This window comes from Sturnira hondurensis, unplaced genomic scaffold (genome assembly GCF_014824575.4).
Source record: "Sturnira hondurensis isolate 20B ecotype Veracruz unplaced genomic scaffold, ASM1482457v3 Scaffold0021795, whole genome shotgun sequence".
NCBI classification, from domain to species: Eukaryota; Metazoa; Chordata; class Mammalia; order Chiroptera; family Phyllostomidae; genus Sturnira; species Sturnira hondurensis.
Window position 1 is genome coordinate 563,872 of NW_028094426.1, and position 21,523 is coordinate 585,394.

At 34.1% G+C, this 21,523-nt stretch overlaps 1 protein-coding gene across 2 annotated transcripts in view; it reads right to left on the reverse strand.

Moving 5' to 3' along the window:
- Positions 1-21,523, reverse strand: part of CCDC91 (coiled-coil domain containing 91) — a 290,267-nt gene that overhangs the window by 182,068 nt on the left and 86,676 nt on the right. The window contains exons 1-4 of one of the 2 annotated variants that reach the window (XM_037034002.1): positions 14,746-14,834; positions 13,709-13,869; positions 12,499-12,702; positions 11,677-11,781 (exon numbers count right to left, since the gene is read on the reverse strand). In XM_037034002.1, the coding sequence (XP_036889897.1) occupies positions 11,677-11,781; positions 12,499-12,702; positions 13,709-13,869; positions 14,746-14,764 (489 nt within the window). In that variant the 5' untranslated portion in view covers positions 14,765-14,834. Of the gene's footprint in view, positions 1-11,676; positions 11,782-12,498; positions 12,703-13,708; positions 13,870-14,745; positions 14,835-21,523 lie in introns of those variants that run through there. The other variant, XM_037034001.1, reaches the window with a different exon arrangement.

Consider the following 21,523-nt stretch of genomic DNA (forward strand, 5'->3'; position numbering starts at 1 on the left):
GGTTGGGGGACAAAAAAGGATGTGAGCCAGCAAAGCTAGGAATAGGCTGTCTCAGGAACTGGCATTTCAGTTGAGAGTTAAATCAGGATGACCAAGTAGCAATGAAGACGCTAAACCAATCACAACATGCTCAGAAAGCATTTAGTCTACATAATCATCTTTCCGGTTTCATATTTAGGTCACTATTCTCTGTTATGTGAAAGACTTTTGATAGTGAATTCCTGCCCTATTCCCTTCAAAATCACAGCATCTCTCCTTCATATAGAATCACACACAAAGACATACAAACTTCTCAAAAACTAAACATTAAATGACGAAGGGAGAACTGAGCTCTTTAAAACAACTGCTATCTATATGTTTTTTTTATTTTTTAAAGATTTTATTTATTTTTAGAGAGGGGAAGGGAAAGAGAAACAGAGGGGGAGAAACATCAATGTGTGGTTGCCTCTCACACACCCCCTACTGGGGACCTGGTCTGCAACTCAGGCATGTGCCCTGACTGGAAATTGAACTGGCAACACTTTGGCTTACACGCAGGCCGGCACTCAGTCCACTGAGCCACACCAGCCAGGGCCAACTACCATTTACACATAGCAAGTATCCCTTATATCACCTCTTTCCACATTAAATGTTTCTACCTGAGAAAAGTCCAATATAAAAATCCATCAAATACACAGAAAACATAATCCTGAGAGCCCCTTAACCTTACTCCCAAATTTCTCATATTTTGAGGCCTCAGGTACATCTTCTCCTTTGACATTCATTTCTGGCTAATGTGAGTGCAAATACATCCTTTCTCCTTTACTTCATACTCAACTGTCTGCTTGAAACAAAGGCTCTATAACTTACTTACCAAATAAAGTACATGAATTTTAGAAGAATTTGCTTCAAACCAGTCATTTCATTTATTGCTAAAGCCTGTGGCTTTAATCTAGAATGGCTGAGGTCAGAGTTTGACCTTAGATAAGTAAGAAAATACAGTAAATACATCTCTTGAGATTGTAAACCAGGGAGTTCAAAAATAACAAGTTTTCTCACCACTGAATTTTTTATAATACCATCATGCATACACAAAAAATATATCACAATGAACTTCTCAAAACATTTACTGGGTACGAAATACATGTGTGCATTCTACAAATTTCCCTCAGGAATTTACAATAGGTAAAGAAGATAAAACGTCCACCCCTACAGTGATAAATTTATTTACCAACATCCTAATAGCACACAGAATGACTATAAACATCGAAATTATATTTTACCAAATTATATGCTTCTAAAAAGACAAAATTTAAGTTATTTAAACTCGTAAGGCAAGTGAAAGATCAAACTCAATGTCACAGAACAAGTGTCATAATAACAATGCTATAGCATTTCTGAAATGTCTTCATACAAACTTTTGTATTAGCAGAAATCACAAATGATCATGTACTATGTACATTAAAGAAATTATGGCTATGAAATCCACCTTGAATAATTCATAATTAAAAATAAGTAAAAGTTTTAAAACCAAGTAAGTATATAGAAATAACATGTTTGCTGAAGAGATTCTACGCAGAATCATTATGAGAACTTAGGTATCTAAATTTAAAGTATACTCATTCAATTTTGGTATTAATGCATTTTCCTTTAGGAAATCTCTTTAATGAGGCTAATTCATCTAAATTAAGGGACTACTTTTAAATTTAAAAACAGGAAAAAGAACCTTCATTGTCTATTTACTGAAATATTTGAAGTTTTTAAAATAGTCAAAACAGTTCACTTGGTTTGTTTCTACCTTTATTTTTTATTTACTCTAAAAATTTTTATTGATTTTCAGGAGAGAAAGAAGGGGAGAGAGAGAGAGAAAATGCTCCACTAATTTATGCATTCACTGGTTGATCCTTGTATGCGCCCTGATAGGGCATCAAACCCACAAACTTGGTGTATAGGTTCGACACCGTAACTAACTGAGGACACACTTGGTTTGTTTTTAAACAGTTTACATTTCTAAATAAACTACTTACAAATCCTAAATATGTTGAAAAGTATTTGGAACACAAAACCACATTATACATACTGAATTAAACATAAGATGAATCTTTTATCACACTTTAATATTTCTGAAATCATGATGTCCTAAATTATACATTTAATGTTGACTTTTCTGTCCCCTCAAAATTCATTATTATTAAATTAATGGTGTATCTTACAAAAACCTGTGTCATCTTAGATTTGAGAACATACTAGCAAATAGTAAATTTTGTTTATTGCATGAAAGAGAAAAAACATTCTCACAATGGCCAATTAGTCTACAGAATTGAAGATGGTATTCTTTTAATGATTTCCAAATAGTTCAATTTAGTTTTGGAAAATGAAAGAACTTGATTTTCTGAGTTATTAGAACATAAGTAAAAAATCACATGATGCCTTCAAAATACATGTATGGACCAACATGAAATTCTACAAACTATACTTATATTTTCATTTCTCAAAAATGTCCCCAGTACTTGGAATTTCTTTGAGAGTAAAATGTCAATTTTCCTATTACTAATGTTATTTAACAACAAATTACTCAATTTTTAAAGTATACATTTTTCCCAGTGGTTAGAAAGTGCTAAAGAAACTGCTTGTTTCTTTTTTAAAAAGTGCCTAATTGGATAACAAAATTGGAAGAGAACTTTCTTAAAATATTTATAATTTTGTCATTGTTTAAACTGTATCTAATAAGCTGGTATTTTTACAAGCAAGAGGTTTGTCATCATTTAAACTGCATCCAACAACACGGTATTTTTATAAACAAAAAATTAAGCTATTTTTACATTTTGTAAAATATATAATTTTCATTTTCTAAAGTGATCCACTCTTTTTTTTTTTAAAGTTCCTAACTGTTAAGTTAAGGAAACTTAAGTGCAAGAAGGAAGATGGTGAATGAGGAGAAAGAGTATAAAACTAAAGTGTTTCTTCTCAACATCATTATCTAGGAGCAGGAGGGAAGGGAATGACCTAGGTCCTTATTGGGAACATTAATCTTGCTGTGAGATGCCATCTGCAGATACTGTAAAAAGGTATAAATAAAAGTATGTTGTAAGACAAAGAATCAAATTAATAGCCTTATAGGTATGTTTGTAAATACCCTCTCCTAAAATTAGTTTTTTAGAATTTCTTCATCTTCACTTTAAAAAAATGGAATAAAGCATGTGAAATTCAATGAGTTTCTATAAAATTGAAGATGAAAACAAACAACAAAAAAATAGTATCTTTCCCAAGTAGTTTTTAATTCTTATTTTCTTCTTCATTTCAACAGTTCTCATAGGCACCTACAAGTACCAAACTATGGCATACAAAAATGAAGAAAACATGTTCTTTTCCCTCAAACTTTATTAAGCAAGATTAAGACCTCCAATTTCCCACAATGTACTACTAATTCATAAAGAGGTAATGCCCTGCCCTGGCTGGTGTAGCTCAGTGGATTGAGCACAGGCCTGCGAACCACACGATCGCCGTGATCGCCGTTCGATTCCCAGTCAGGGCACATGCCTGGGTTGCAGGCCAGTTCCCAGTAGGGGACTCACAAGAGGCAACCATACATTGATGTTTCTCTCCTTCTCTCCTTCCCTTCCCCTCTAAAGATAAATAAATAAAATCTTAAAAAAAAACTCCTCTTTTAAAAAATAAAAAAGAGGTAATGCCCTCAGGGAAAGTGTATATTCAACCCTTCCTACCACTGACAGTTCCCTTTAATAACACTTAAGGGTGAGAGGACAATGGGACGAGGGCAGTGGTGGTGGGATCGTTTTCCGACCTCCCAAAATTCCCTCATCAGAAACATTCAGAGCACCTAAAAAAGTAGAACCAGCAACTCATATCAATACACACCACAAAGAAGAAATCCAAAACTCTACAAATATTGCAAAGTAAGCTAAAAGATATTAGGAAAGTGATAAAGTAAAGATATAAATCACAATTAGAAAAACAGAATAGATGTGAGAAATTTCAGAAAAGAATTCTAACAGTATAAATCATTTCAGAAATGATGACTAAACTAAAAGAACACGAGATCAAATAAACTAAACTGAAAATACCTAAAGACAGAACACAAAGGTAAAACAGGTATTAGACAAAAAGAAATGATGAGAGGGATTCAAGAGTAAAGGCAAATGTAAAATACAAAGACTACATAACACACATCAAACAAGAGATACTAGATGGGAAACAAATACAGAATAAGGAAATATAGCAAGTATTAAAGTTGTAATTTAATAAACACTCCTAGAAATTTTAAAAAGGGGATTATATATTATATAAACACATTGTAAATCTAGAGGAAATCAACCCTGAATGAACAATCACAGAACATACTCTAATAAAATTATTTTATTTTAACGAACAAGTAATTAGAAGAGCACATTAAAATTATTCTTTGACAGCAATGGTTATAATAGAAAAAAATTAAATTATATACTCCCATACCAACAAAAGAAAAAATAATCTCTTAAGGAACCACTACAAAAAGGCCTCCAAGAAATATTCTTAAATGAAGAGGGGGCTGGAAAAAAATTTTTTAATAAATAATAAGTGTATTTATTTAATACACTACAGTCTGTATAGAAAACATGAAAGGAAGAGTAAGCAAGGCAGCAAAGGAGTGAGCGAGGGAGCTCGGATGGCTTTGTGTGCAAGATAAAAAACTGTGGAAGGATAAAAATAATCCAGCAGGGACAGGTGGATTAGGGCAAAGGATGAAGAGTAGGCTTTTCATTACGCGCCTTTTTCACTATATGTGCTTCTTATGTTTGAACCACATGAACACATGAATTAACTGGTGTGGGAATAGTACTTGAGCATTTTCAGACATACTCTTTTAAAGCTTTCCCTGGAGATTCTAAAGTGAGCCAGATTGAGGACTACTGCTTTAAAATGTAAAAGAAGTCAAATCATTGAAGCAAAACAATAAAATGAAGAAATCAGCGAAAACTGCTACAAAATTTTTTTTTAAAGATTTTATTCATTTATTTATCTTTAGAGGGGAAGGAGAGAGGGAGAGAAACATCAATGTATGGTTGCCTTTCGTGCGTCCCCTGCTGGTAGTGGGCCTGCAAGGAACCGGCCTGCAACCCAGGCATGTGCCCTGACTGGGAATCGAACCGCGATCGTCTGGTTCGCAGGCCCGCACTCAATCCACTGAGCTACGCCAGCCAGGGCTACAAAATTTTTTTAATGTATTACTTTGACCTAAAGTCTTTTTAAAGAAATGTACAACTAAAATTAAATACCCTCAAAATGTTGCTCTTTTTATATTAGAAATCCTACCAGTTTGTTATGAATAAATGTTAGAATATATATAACTGTCATTTCATTGTTTACTATTCTAATACAGTTTGACAAAGAGGTTTTCCAAATATTAGTGTATAAACTGGATTTGATAATTCAGTTCATTCCGGAACAAGAAATAAAATGCTTGCATCTCCCCATAAACCCCCCATAATGACTCCTGTGATAGGGATTAGGAAGAAGATGGGCATCCTGACAATGGAAATGTATTCATTTCCCAGTATCTAATCAAATCTAAAATGTATTACTAGTGAAGCATGCGAGACCAACCCAGACATAAGAGCTTGATTTTTCCTTTCACTTTTTTCTCTTCTTAATCATTCTTAAAGAGAGCTGGATAAACAAACAGGATGTCTTCAAGCTACACTTACTTCAGCATTCTCTACTTCCAAACCAGACAGCAAGTACATTTTGAGTTACCTCTGAAGAACTGGTTAGTAACTCACTACCTAGCAGCCTCTGGCTAAGCAAACAGCTGTGCAACACTTGACTAATACTCACTTTGAAATAGTACACAAACATATTAAAATAGTATTTATTCATATGTGAGTAATATAGCCTGTGAAATCAGTAACAGAACATAGGCAGTAATTTAAATAAGTATTAATTCCATTTATGAAGTCAATTTAAGGTCCTCTGAAATCCTGTATTTTCCCATAACTTTTTAAAAATTAAATTCTCAAACAGAAAAGTAACATACTATAACCAGGAAGCATTTCAATAGGAAATAGCATTTGGAAGAATTGGCCCAGTCTTTGAAATATTCATACAGAAAACTCCCACAGCTAGCCTGAGGTACCCATACTGACAACTATTAGTGATGATAATTTAACAATCAGCCGTGTCTATTAACTGAATTCTTTAAAATGTGATAACATTATGAGACGTGCATTCTGATGAGTTGCCAAGTTTGCTCAGAGCTCATCCCAGGTGTGACACACTCGCTCTGGGAGTCAAAGATGATGAAACGAAATCCAAGCTGTACCAAGATGAGTTCTCGCTACAAGTTTTATGAAAAGCCCTTTAAATAGCCACCTCTAACAAATACACATGACTCACTTTTCTTCCTCTGGTTAGCCCCCACGCCCTGGACAGAACAGGAAAAGAGAGGTGTGCACGCCCCCATTGTACTGCAGAGTTCACAGTGTTCGTTACTTCCTTCTGGTACGGGCCCATGCCCAAACCTCCACCTATCCTGCTAATTAGGCCATATCATAAAACAACACCGTTAGAACTCCCTGTAATGGTTAATGGTGTTTTAAGAAAAAGTTTGTTAAAAGATTTCATAAACATTCCATTTTACTCTCTCTCTAGTCAAACTAAAATCTTGACAAAGTCACACCCAACACTAACCTAGGTAAGAGTAAATTAATTAATAAAATTAAAAATTCAAGCCCTACATTTTGAGATCTCAAGAAAACACTTAGAATTTTCATGGTGGTGAATAGGTATAAATTTTGTTTTCTTTTTCTTAATTGTCCACAGTTTACACAATAAACATTCTTATAAGCACATAAGCATACAAATATTATTTCAGGAGAAAGGTTTCTCAGCTGATTTAGTCTGACAATACTATCTCTTCACATTCCTAAATGTTTTGCTTTACTTAGGATACCAAAGAGAGGCAGGCACCGATATATTATACCTCACATCAGAGATAGCAAAAACTTATTCCTATCGTACTAAGTTCCAAAAATATTTAGAAGACCTCTATGCCATAATATTTAAAAAGCTATGGATTGTCATACTCTACAGAAAATATATGTTAAATATATTTACATTCAAATAATTGAAGAATGACTGTCGAACTAATAATTCAAGCAAAAAAATTAAATATTCACTATCAAAAACTCATTTTCACTAATATTTCATCCTATATATATTAGCACACAGTGGCTTCCTTTTATACTCACAAATTTAACCATATGTATTCCTAAGAAATTATTAGATAGCATTTTGTACTGGTCTGAAAAAAAGGCTATAGCCCCAGAAAGAAATGGATTACAGACGGGGGTAAAATAGTAAAGCCCAAGATTTTCTAAAATGTTGTTGAATCATTTTCAATATTTTATTGAAAATATATTTTCAGAAAGTCTAGCACACATACCTACATATGCACAAACTATGTAAATAAAAAGCAAATGTGGAAATTGATGGATTATTTCCCAATTTAAGTTATCCAGATTTTTATTTACCCCTCTTATATCAATGACTCCATGAGTTAATAACTCAAACTGTTATAACTCAAAATATTTGCTTTAAATTAATGTATCTTAAGACTGAAACTAATTTTCTGCTATAGTTATGAAATTATTATTTAAAATTTTAAGTGCTCCTTGCTAATCCACTTCCAGACTAAGATGAAGGAGACGGACTCCTCTCTATGTTTACCAATAAGGATAGCTAAAAGGCCTGACATTATATTTAAAACAAATGTAAGAAGATTATAGAAGGTGGTAAAAAGGAAGACCGCCTTGGGACCTGAGGACCCAAGGAATGACAGATCAGTAAATTCCCTGAGTTTCCTTTAGCCTCATATAATAAGGTGGCCAGCAACCAGGAAATGCCAAAGGGCGCAAACAAAAACATCCTTCAGAAATGCCATCCCTCTCCAGCCAAAGGACCATGAAAGGGGCAGAAAAGGACACTTTTACACAAACAACACCCTCTGATAGCCATACCCCATGGGAAAAAATACAACCCCTCCCACTCAGTGAGCAAAGGCCAGAGTGCTGAGCCCAGACCTCCACCCTCCCGGAGCTATAAAGTGCTGCCCTGGCTGACCCCTGAGGTGGTGACAGAGAAAACCATGGGGAGGCAGTTTTAGGACATGCATCCCCTCCCAGAAGTAAAGAGGCTCCATCTCCCCCACCCTCCCTGTGAGAGAAGAAGCTTAGTGGGGAGACAGAACTTTCATAACCATTCAGAAGTAACAAGGCCTCCTGGCTCCAGGGTGTTAGCACAAGCACATGGCAAACAGCTACAAAGTACCCATCCTCCCCCAAGACAAGGCCTGGAGGGGGCCTGAAATTCCACTTTCTCCCTGGAGTAAGGAGGAACTCCTTCTACCCAGCGTGTCGAAGGAGGCTGAGCAGGAAATGTGCAATCTCACCCCACACCTGCCACCAGCAAAGTGGCATCCAACCCATGCAGTCTCAGGTTGAGCGACCTACCCGAGGCCTGTTAAAATACAGTATTTTACACAAATACCCAAAATGTGCAGGATAGCATTAAAAACTACTCATCATACCAAATCAAGCACTGAGCATTATTTTCACTTTTTGCATTTTTAAAAATAAAAGCTAAAATCCTCTTTGGAAAACAGGTACTAATGTAGGTCTTTCATTAAAGCGAAAAAAGGCATACTTTCAAAAAGGCAGAGGTTACCTGTATCAGCTGAACAGCAAGCCTGCCTTTGAGTTCAACTTGACTATGAGACCTGCTAGCACATTTTCCTATCATTTATTCATCCAAGGTGATAAAATACTCCATAAATTAATTTACTCTTTTAATCACATGGTATAAAAAGGAAAGAGGTCCTTTTTAGTACTGAACTAAAATCATCTGAAAAAAGATTTCTTTGGAAATACTACTTCCTGTAAAAGGAAGATCCTTTCAAACTGAATATTAGTTTTGAAGACTCAAGTTGTAACTATTAAATTATCACTATTAATAGTAAAAGCAGTGAATCAATGATAATGCCACTTGACATTTATATCTCTTTATTGTGAAAATCTTAAGTGCTTGTCCTAGATGGTTTCTTGGGTATTTGTCATTAATAGATTGAGAAACCAAACTTGTAAAGGTATACATCACACTACAGGGCTCAGAAAAACTTGGTCAATGCAGACAGAAGAAAACTCAAAGTTCTGTCAGTACTCAGCACTGGGCCTTCTAACAAGCACCTCAGTTCCAAGTATGAGGCTGGTAATTGTCACTGTACACAATGCAATTAGCCCTTGGTGCACAGAGTGCATGACAGTAGTTCACATTCATTCAAGAATATTAATTGAGCCCACACTATATGCCAGGCATTGCTCTAGGTGCAAGAAAAGTTCCTAATTTCATGGACCTCACACTCTGGTGGGGAAAAACAAAAAATAAAAAAATCAAAATAAAAGAACAGGTGGAGATAAATGCTATGAGGAGGGGGCCAAAAACCAAAGAAAAGAAGCTAGGGAATGCTGAGCATGTATACAGTTCTTGTTTTCTGTGGTGCAAAGAAAGCCTCTGCAAAAGAAGTAGGTATCTGAAGATTCTCTGAGACTTCTTAGAATATAATTTTCAAAAAGTTAAAATATGACTCACATAAATATAAAGTGAACATACATCAAAGATTTCTTCTGTTCACTTATTAATAAATAAATCACTTATTTAAGACTAAACTTGTCCTATACTCCCTAACCTAACATATTGGTAAGTGGTATCATTCATGCCCTTGTCCATCCCCATTAGAGTAATTCATTTACAACTGGCAACCTGGCTTGATCAACAATTCAAAGCATACCCGTTTTTTGTAAAGGGATAAAACGTTCCTTTCAGTGGAATGTCAACTGTTACAACAATAATTAAATATATAAAACAAAAAAGACTAAATAAATCAGAAGTTAAGACTGGTTCAAAGTGCATTTGAAGGTATATATCAATATATGTACTTATGTATTTATATAATTTAAATGATGGATGGTTAGATTAAAAAAAGTGCTAGGCTAGAGAAAAAAACTGGTGATTGTCCTCCTACAGGATTATCTTTTCTAACAAACAGAAACTGTTTGCACTGTCTCTGGGGAAAAATATAATTAGCATGTAATATCAATAAAGCATGAGTCAAACAAAGTACAATCTCCTACATAATCCTTGGGTAGATCTATTAAATGATGTTCCCCCATATACTGAAAGACCACACGACTCAGCCCTTTCCTTACTTTCGTGTTTTGCCTCTTTTTTAACAGAGCTATGCAAATATCTAGAGGTAAGGCATTCCAGGCAGAGAGACTAGGACTAAATCATAAACCATTTCCCTCCACTGGCCACTCCATCAGCCAAGGAAGTCCCCCGCACAGAGAGATGCACGCATTCCCCTGGCCCGTATCATGAAGTGTAGTGTAAGTAAACAGCCAGGGTAAACTGGGAAAGATGAAGAAACCAGAGGATTTACACGGGAAGGAAAATGTGAATTGAGGCTGGGAAATGATTTGAGTTACATTTTAAAAACACTACCTCCTGAAATAAAGACTCATTAAGGAGAATAACAAGAGTAGAAGGTAGAAAACTACTTAGGAGACTATTAAAATAATCTAGACAAACAAATAAGTTGGTCAAATGGAAAAGTGCTAACGAGGAAAACAAAAGCATAGTATGGAAAAGTTGGTAGGGGGTGCCAGCTTTATCTGGGAAGGTGATAAAGTGATACTTGCCTGAAGACCTGGATGATACATAAAAAGAGAAAATACAGAAAATTAAAAGAAGACTGTTTCAGGGATAGAGATGAAGCAAAATGACAAAAGGCAAGGGAAAGACAGGAAGAAAGCATGAAGGAGAATATGGGGCATTGCCATGCACTGCAGGGAATGAAGGACTCACTTGACCTGTAGTTTGGGTGAGATGAGAAGACACAAAAAGTTTCATGGAGGAGAAATGGCAATGCACTCTAAGTATTAAAGAGATCATAGTGGCTGCACGGTGGAGAGCGGTCTATATGTGGGCAACAATGGAAGCATAAAGATTAGTTAGAAGATACTTCACTGTTCCAGGGGAGAAATAAGGATGCCCTAGGATAGGCCGGTAGCACTGACCATAATGACAAACAGTCAAAATCTGGATGTTTTGAAGGTAGAGCCAACAGCTTTTCCTGAGGGAACAGACATGGAGTAAGTACAAAAAAGGGTAAATGCCATTTTCAGCCTTAGCAAGTGGAAAGAGTTGCCATTCACTGAGAGGGGGAAGAACAGGAAAAAAAACAAATTTATTAAGGAAAGTGGAGGAGGCAAAGAAAAGGACACATTGATTATAATATATGAAAAAGGTTAAATATTTCAATTTAGGATTTATAAGATTCTAAACGCTTTTAAAATATAATCACAAATAAGAAAAATGAGACTGCCTAAATCCCCTAAATTTTATCCATCAGAGGCAGAATATTTTTCACTAAACTCAGTCTCAAACAACCCACCCCCATAGCTTCTCATAGACTCATACTCTTCACAATGACATTTATCATTAAATTCATCCATGTTGGTCAATATTTTATATACTGATTGTCCATTCAAAGAGTATTTATTGAGCACTTTTTAAAATTATATTACATACTTCATTGAAAGGCCTATATATTAATTTGTAAGCACACATGGTTTACTGGTTTACCTGGAGTTCTTTGTATCTATCTTGAAAAGAAACGGCCTCTTGCTCTTTTTCTTTAAGGAAATCTTTTTCCAAGACACTATGCTTTTCTATCAACAGTTCCACATCCTAAAAAAGAAATCCGACCACAAATTATATAATATGTAATGGTATGAAATACATTTAGTTTCTTCAATGAACATACCAGAAAATGTTTGGTAGGAAAAAAAGCCCACAGGAAGTTCAATATTATTATAGATTATATGCTTCTAACACTTAAATTATTCATGCTAATAAATGAATAAAAACATCTAAACTAATTGCAATCAACACAATCTATTTCAACATATACTTTCTATAAATTTGCTATAGTCTTTTTACAGATAAATTTGCAGGAAAGAGAAATGAGACCGCAAACAAATAATGTACTAAAATAGCTGAATATCTAAGTACTCTTGTCAAGTACCCCATGAGCCCTGACTCACATAGGGGCAAGTGTGGTATAAGTAAATAGCTAGGGGTAAACTCTTACCAATCTTCAAGACTATATAAGAAAAACAATACTACCTACTTTCAAAGTAAATAAGAACAAACTAGAAAAAAAGCATTAGTTAGAAAATAAATCTGGTAAAAGAGGTCTTAAATGTATACTTTTAAAGATATGAATAAGAGATTCCTTATCAAAGCCTTCTAAGTGATAAACTAATGACCGATTTTAAACTACAGCTAAGGAGAATGGTATCTCTCCCACTCACTGATGAGTCTGTAACCAGAGATTGGGATTATATGCAATTTCCAGAAAGTAAAATTCAAACATTTATTTTTTTTAGGAAAATGTGAATACACCTTTTTAATTCTCTGTTTTTCTTCTTCAGAAACTTTAAGTTTCATCTCCAGACTTGAAATTTTCTGCTGAAGCTGTATGTTTGATACGTTGGCTCCAGGATCCTCAGGATCGTCCACAAGAGCAATTGTTCCATTACTTGTCTCATCAGTTAAACCCAATGGAAAAAGTGAGATATCCAGATCAGTGTGTGTTGATTGCTGAATCTAAACCACATTAAAAAAAAATACACAAGAGGGAAAAGTTTACACTGCACCAATAATGAAAACATCCAAAGGGCACTAGAAACCACATTTGGAAGTTAAGTTGTAGCAAGGGTTCTGAAATTATTTCACCCTTTAAGTAAATCAACAGAAGACCTCAAACTGTTACAACAACCTGATCTTTGCAGTAAGACACAAAATTTCCTCTAAATTTTGAGTTTAAAGTGGTGATTATTACGTTGCAAACAAAGCACTGAAAACTATAAACTTTTTCTTGAAGCTTGAAAATGTGTAATTATGTATAGACACATCTGATACCCACCAGCCCTTGGATTTAGACATGCACACCCAGAATTTGCTTGTATTATAATTATAAATCCAAATTTGAGACCTATCAATAATCTATCAATAATTATCACTTTCTAGAAGATAACAAGTGACTCAATTGTGTACAGCCCTTGAGAAATCTGGACGACATCCAACATCTAGCACAATGCCTGGATCAATAAATATTTGAATGAATAAACCCCAGAACTGTTACCTCTTTGGATTTCACTCTAAAATCACAATGAACACTCTAATACTTGAAAACCTATAATAAGCATCCCTGAAGACAGAAATAGTTATTCTCTTTTTGTTCTTACTTTCCCTTTTGAAGTTGAAGATTTGAAATGCCAAATGAAGTCAATTTTAATAAATGAAATACCCAAACCATATTTTGGGTATTTCATTTAAGGCTACTTAAATATCTTACAATTATTACACAAAACAAATACATTATTCGGTTTTTTAAATTAATTATTTTTAAATTTTATTTTTAAATTAATTAAATTTTTTAAATTATTCAGTTTTTTAAATTCTAGGTATTAGCCACAAAGTTAGAATGTCTACAGAAATATTTCTCAGGAAGGACATAAAAAGAAATCAGAAAATTTTTAAATCTTTGATTAAGTCAGTATGCAGTTCTTTTAAGCATGCAAATTTCCTATAAAAATATGACTGCCTTTACCGGTGTTTTCGGAACAGTCTGGCTGACAACGCTGTTGTCAGCATGTGTCATCTCCGGTGATGAAACGATGAGCTCAGAAGAGAGGCCGCCAAGTGAAGGAGAAGAGTGGTCATGGTCCAGCACAATCGCAGGAGAAGCTGGAGAAAGATGGACTCCAGATACTTAAGGAAAACAAACAAACAAAATGGTGATTAGAGAGGAAGTAAAGCACAGGTTAAAGGGAAGAAGGACAGCAGAGGGAGGGAAAGGGAAAAGGTAAGGGAAGTAAAAGCAAAATGACTGAAAATGAGGATTCCATAACTATTCTTGAAGGACTAAAATCTAAAACAAGTGTTTCTTAATTTAACAGGACATTTCCACATGAAACCCAGGCAAACAGAACAATTTAATAATAACGCCTCAGTGTTTATCTAACACATTACCGTAAGAAGTGCATTTCCGACTCAGAGAAAGCATGCAAAGCTATTACCTATCTGTCAAGTTAGTTAACACAAAGCACTAGCACACCTGCAAGTGCCAGACACAGACAGACACTAACCAGGGGCTGAGAAGACAGCAGTGAGCAAGACAGGCATTTACGTACTCAATGAGCTTTCAATGAGCTTACGACCTCAGTAGTCAAGTGAAGTCAATTACTCATTACAGCAAAGTGAGCTAAGGGGAAAAGAATTACTTTAAAATAATTAATAGCAACTGCCTCTGTGTTAACTTCTTTTTCAACAACAAAAGATTTTTCACGTTAAAGGCAATGTTAGTTTACTGAATTTTTTTTAGAAAACAGATGTTTTTCTAACAGTTCTGCAATTAGTTTTGCAACAAAACATTAGATTGTGATTGGTTTAATAACAAAAGTCACAAAAGGAAAGCCAACTGATAAGGGCAAAATAAACATATTATATTTATATTACTTTACTTTCAAATGTTCTTTCTAAAAATTCAAATGCATTGACCTTACTATATGCTTTAAAATTTAAGAAGAGTAAATTATTTTTAGCAGTAATCCATTTATATGTTCTGACTTTCTATATTATAAAGACCTTTATTCCACATTGGCATCAGTGGCAACGTCAGCGAAGTTCTACCATAATTTCTGGAAGGCAGCTCACAATGCAAATTGCATTTTTGCCTGAAGAAAAATATTTATATGGTAATTAGGTATTAATAAACTAGAAAATACATCAATTTCTGATACGTATCCTATAGGATCATTTTGTTTTCTTACCTATGCTTTTATAGCAACGTTGTGTTTTTGAAATAGTATGTTCCATACTCAATAAGATATTCTAGATTCTCCCATAAGGATTTCACTATTTTAACTAAAATATAGAAAACAAGAATTTCTTATAAATTTCAAATAAAACTAGTCTTATTTGTATTTGATATACCTTTTTCAGAAACTACTTTCTTAGAAAGAAATTTCTACAAAATTTCAGAAACCTTCTTAGAAATTTCTGAAAAAGAAGTGATTATTTTCACAAGTCCATATGTTAACAGATTTCTCTGAAATATCAAAACTAAATGTCTAATTCTAAATTATCATTTATAAAAAATATTATTAATTTTAAAGGTATGAAATCAATACTATCATATATAGTATGAGGGAATACAGTCCTGTTATTAAGACCATAGACTCTGGACCCTCATTGCCACACCAGGTACAGAGCAAGTGGCAAGTTTACTTCCCTCGGTTTCACCGTCTGTAGAGATGGTACAGATTTACTTATCAGGCATAAATTGATCAAAAAATATGTAAATCTTTTAGCACTGTGCTGATACCACTTTCATTATTATTTCAAAGATTAAATTTCATTAGAGGACTATGTTTACTTGTAAGCATAAAACGTATGTACGACTATGATCCTGTATTCAAGAAACCCTTAAAAATATCATTCTGATCTAACACCTGAACATTTACAAATATCTTTATGTTTTGATATTTATAACCAAAATCTAAGACAAGATGGCATGCTGACCGAAGTTAAATAATCAAACTACAACAGTCAATGTTCTAGTATGTCATATTCGAAGTTGAAGGGGAAAGTGGTAGAATAAACGGAGGGAGAGGGGAAGGAAGCAGAGAGATAACAAAAGGGAAGGGAAAGAGAGAGGTTGAGGGAGGGAAGTAGGAAGAGGGCAGGAGAGAGAGGCACACTCAGCCCCATACCTTTCGCTACTACTACCTGTCACACTTTCCCTTCACATCCAATTGTTTTACCTCCAAATGAGTCTGTCAATTTTCTTCTTCACCTAGCCCTCATCACTCCCCTTGAACTCTTCAATTAAGACCCTTATCAGTTGTTTAAAAAATTTAAAATTTTAATTTTTTAAAAAAGAAGCCTCTTATAGGTTGCTATTAAATCAAATGAACTTATTTTATCTTTTTTTAGTTCTCCAGAACACTAATATTAATGACTCTTCCTTTATCTTGCAATTTCCCTTGGCATCTGTGTACCATTATATCCTTGATTTCCTCCTAATTTTTGCCTACATTTTTCTTATTTTCTTTCCAGGCTCTTTCTCCACTCAGTCTTAAAGTTCAATGTTTCCTTCATGCTCTGGTCCCAATATTTACATTACTGTAACCTCTTTCAAAATCTATTATTTAAATTATCACCTATAAGCTAATGATACCTTAATTCATATCTCTAGCACTAACCATTCTACAGACCTCCACATCCATACAGCTGCCTAGTATGCACATCGAACTTACCCATCATCTTATATAAACGTGCTTTGCTTCATATTCCACTTTAGTTTATAGTATCTCAGTGAGCTATTTGTCCAAGCCAGAACGATACCACTAAGGGCTGACTTTAATCCAATCACACTGTGCTACCAACAGTTACTGATTATGTCATACTGTTTCATACCTCTGTGACCTCACAATATTACTGCTTGAGTAAAAGCCCAGCTATAGAGTCAGAAATGGTTTTACATTTCAACTATAGCAATGTACCTGCTATGCAGCCTTTGACAAATAACAAACCCATCTAAACCACAGATTCTTCTTCTGGAAATGGGGAAATGATATGTATCTCAAAACAATGTAATGCTATCCCTTTTCATATTAGATAAGGTAAATAATATAAAAACAAGTAAATCCCACAGAGCTCACATAGTATTAACCCAATTTTATAAGGCACATAAGCAAAACTCTTTTATATATATATATATATATGATTTTGATACAATCACGGAAATGAGAACAAATTTTCAGGGCAGTGGTTTCTTCTGAGGAAAAGCACAGGAATGCGGCAGCAGCAGCAGCAGAAGAGTCCTAGAACTAATAATGTGATTGTCTTAAGTTAAACAGCAGATTCATGGGTACAATTTTTAAATATAATAAATATAAAACAGACATGCTTAAAAATATAGTGCTGAAGACTTCCTGGTTGTAGTACTACATTTCCATGGGCTATATATTCCCACAGATCAAAACTTGTTCTGAATATATAAGTTAGGGGGAAAACAACCTAATGCAAACTAAAGACTAATAGGGACCAATAAGTCTACTTGAGGAAATGATGCTTTTGTGAAAAGATGCCCAAAATCAACTTTAGACCAGTAAACAAGATTCGGAGTTGCAAGTCTTTCTGCCGTCCTGCTGGTCACATCGATACTTATTGCAGACATAAGGAAAGTTGAACCTAAAATGACTATAATTTACACATGCTTTCAACATATGAGAAATTAGTGGGGTTTTCAGAAATTTATTTAATTTTATAAACAAAATGCAATGAAAAAATGAGTTAAGTGATGTTGTGAAAGAGAACATATTAACATATTACCCTCTAAATGGAAACAAGATTTTATTCATTTCACCTCTAAGTTTTTCACTATGCTCAAAAACACACATCTTCACTGAATTTTATGTGACTAGTCATCCAATAACAAAACTCACCCTCAAAAGATACATATTGGTAAATATTGTCCACATATTTAGAACCAAAATATTATTGAGAATTTTGATAATATACATGTGTTATATGTTTTCTTATATAAAAATTTTTATATACAAAAATTTTAAGATTAATAGAAAATTACAAATTCCAATATATAAAATATAATTATATTCTCACCTAGACAAGAAGATACAATTTATAAAGCTTCAAAATGTTATAGTATTCTGTGGTCTATTAAAAGTTGACTGGTGTTAGCTGTCATGCCCAAAACCTTTAAATTCAGAGGATGGAGTATACCCAACAGCACCAAACTCAGCCCAAATTTTTTAAGAATTAGAAACTACAAAACTTGTTTTTTTGCTATCTCATTTGTTTGCTATATATTTTAAGTCTTAAGCGAGAGTACAGAAACAGTTTGCTTCATTTCAAATGTTGATTTCCTAGGACTTAGAGGATAAAGGTCAACATATACTCCTTTACAGCTATAATGCTAATTGAAAGTGCAATTAATGGCAATTCATCTTTAACTTTATAATGGCAATTAGCAAATTCACTGGATATATCATTTTTCACTGATGGACCTCTTCTAAAACACAAAAAAATGCCCACTACGTCAGAATACCACATCAGCAAAGGACACCAAGTTTCCAAATAATATGCAACTTTTTCCAGTAATTCTGCCTGTGGTCAGCTCTGTTTTGTTTCCATAAGAATAACTCCTGTAGAGTCTAAACTAGAAACAGGTGTAAACATCCATGCATTTAACTACACACAAAAAAAAATCTGTTTACCTCTGTTAACAGTTAAATAATTCAAGAGGACAACAATAAAATGGTAATAGTTTTTATAACTTTTAACTTAGAAAATATTTTTGGTCTGTAATTTTCATTAATTCACTCTCTTTTCCGAGCCAGGCACCCTTTTTCAGCATTCTTCCCATCACACGGGGACACTAGAAGCAGCTGATTATCTTTCACAAGTTGTCATCTCGTTCAAATCCTCTAACACCCTGATTTATTTTCAGGTCTATGTATGAACCCACTTTTAGCATTCAGTGCTCCTTCACGAGATTTTTGCAGATCAATTATTTACTGGAAGTACTCATTTATGGAAAACACAGAATATACAAGAATTGAGGAAGATCCAAATAATAAACCAAAACAGGAAGATTTGTTAGTAAATATAAAGTAAATGAAAAGATTTATTTTTTAATTGAGTAAAACAGTGTAAAAGTCAGTTTTTAAAAGTATTATCTATCCCGGGAGGGTTCCCTACAGAGAATGTCCTTTGATTCACAATTTAAAAAATACATCATATAACTTAATGGATTTCCAATATATCTAAGGTATCTACATTAAAGATTTAAGGAGAAATATATTAGAGTTTTAAAAAAGCTAAGTGAAAAAAACAGGAATAGTCACTTTCTTAATAAAAAAAGGATTGTATAATTGATGAAATTCTATCATTTTAGTTACTTTTAAATTATTCTCTAGAGTATTCTTTTCTTCAAATAACACACATTTGGGGTTGTTTTTTTCATTTTTGATGTTTCATTGTTTATGCTATTACAGAGGTCCCATTTTTCTCCCTTTACTCCCTCTACCCAGCCCGACCTCTACTTCCCCAGTCAATCTCCACACCATTGTCTATGTCCATGGGTTCTTCATGTATGTTCTTTCCCTTTACCTTCTTTCTGTCACTCCCCACCACCCCATTCCCCACTTACAGCTGTCCATCTATTCCATAATTCCATGCCTCTGGTTCTATTTTGCTCATCAGTTTATTCTGTTCACTAGATTCCTCTTATAAGTGAAGTCATATGATACTTGTCTTTCACTGACTAACTTATTTTACTTAGCATAATAGTCTCCAGTTCCATCCATGCTATCACAAAAGGCAGGAATTCCCTTTCTTTCTGCTGAACAGTATTCCTTTGTGCAAATGTACCAGTTTTTGGATCCACTCATCTACTGACAGGCACTTAGTTGTATCCAACTCTTGGCTATTGTAAAGAGTGCTGCTATGCACATAGGGGAGCATAAGTTCTGTTGAACTGGTGTTTTGTGATTCTTCGGGTATATTCTCAGCAGTGAAATCACTGCAGAAAAAGCATTTGATAAAAGACAGAGACAATTTATGACAAGAACATCCAGCAAAGTGGGAATAGAGGGAGCATAACTCAACATGATAAAGACCATATACAAAAAACCTACTGCCAACATCACTCAATGGGCCAAAACTAAAAGTCTTTCCCTTAAGATCAGGAACAAGACAAGTGTGTTTGTTTTCACCACTCTTATTCAACATAATACTAGAGGTCCTAGCCACCGCAATCAGAAAAAAGAAGAAATAAAAGGCAACCAAATTGGGAAGAAGGAAGTAAAACTCTCATTATTTGCAGACAACATGTAGTGTACATAGAAAACCCTATAGGCTCCACCAAATAACTGCTCAACCTAATAAGTGAATTTGGCAAAACAGCAGGATACGAAGTCAATATTCAGAAATTGGTGGCATTTTTGTATACCAACAATGAACTAACGGAAAGAGAAACTAAAAAAAATCCCATTTACTATTCTCTAGAGTATTCAATAAATAAAAGCTCTACCTCCTCTTGTTTCTTTGAGAAATAGTAGTGTGTGTTCTTTGAGAAATAACAGCGTGTTGGTAAGGACTGTGTAGGCAACACCATACATATCAAATTTTAATTAGCAATTTTTAGAATTATGCATATTTCTAAAAAAGCTTTTAATTTCTAACCAAGACATACAGAGGCAGAGTTCTCATAATACAATGCTAGCATGATCAACACAAAATATTATATTAATATAACTTTTGAACAGAAAAAAAGCTATTTAAATCAACATTGATTCTTTATTATCACAGCAGAAAGAAAATCTCACAGCATCAAAAAACAAATAAAATGAAAAGAGAAACTAACTAATAAAATACAGACTATTAACTAATGAGTCTAGCAAGTTTGAAGAATACAGAAGAAATATTTCAAAATCATGAGTATACTTAAGCCAAGCTACTTTCTAATACATACAAACACACACACATACACACACAACAATGTTTGCTCATAACTCAACAGCCAAAATGAAATAAAAACTAGGCAGAGAATCTGAATAGACATTTTCCCACGGAAGACATACACATGGCCAGCAGGTACACGAAAAGGCACCCATCTCCACTAATCATTAGGGAAATGATCGTCAACACCACAAGGAAACACCACTTCACACGTATTAGAATGGTTATTATCAAAAAAGCAAAAAATAAAAAGTGTTTGTGAGGAAATGGAGAAAAAGGAACCCTGTGAACAGTTGGTGGGAATGTACATTGGTGCAGCCATTAGAGAAAAAACAGTTTGGAGATTCCTCAAAAATGTACAAATAGAATTACCATATGATCCAGCAATTCTACTTCTGGGTATTTACCCAAAGAAAACAAAATCACTAACTCAAAAAGCATAATGGCAACCCCATGATCACTGCAGCACTATTTACAATAGGCAGACAGGAAATAGCCAAAGTGTACCACAGATGAATGATAAAGAAGACTTGGTATACACACACACACACACACACACACACACAATGGAATATTATTCAGCCACAAAAATTAAAATCTTGTCATCTGTGACAACATGAATGAGTCTTGAGGATATTACAGTAAGTGAAATAAGTCAGACAGAAAAAGACAAATACCATAATCTCACATACAGAATCAAAACAAACAAAAAAGGTAAAAAAGCAAAAAGTAAACGAACAGAAAACTAGCTCATAAATACAGAAAACAGACTGGTGGTTGTCAGAGGTGTAATGTGAGATTTGGGAGGAAAATGGGTAAATGGCATCAAAAGATACAGATGTCCAGTTATAAAATAAATTAGTCTTGGGAATATAAT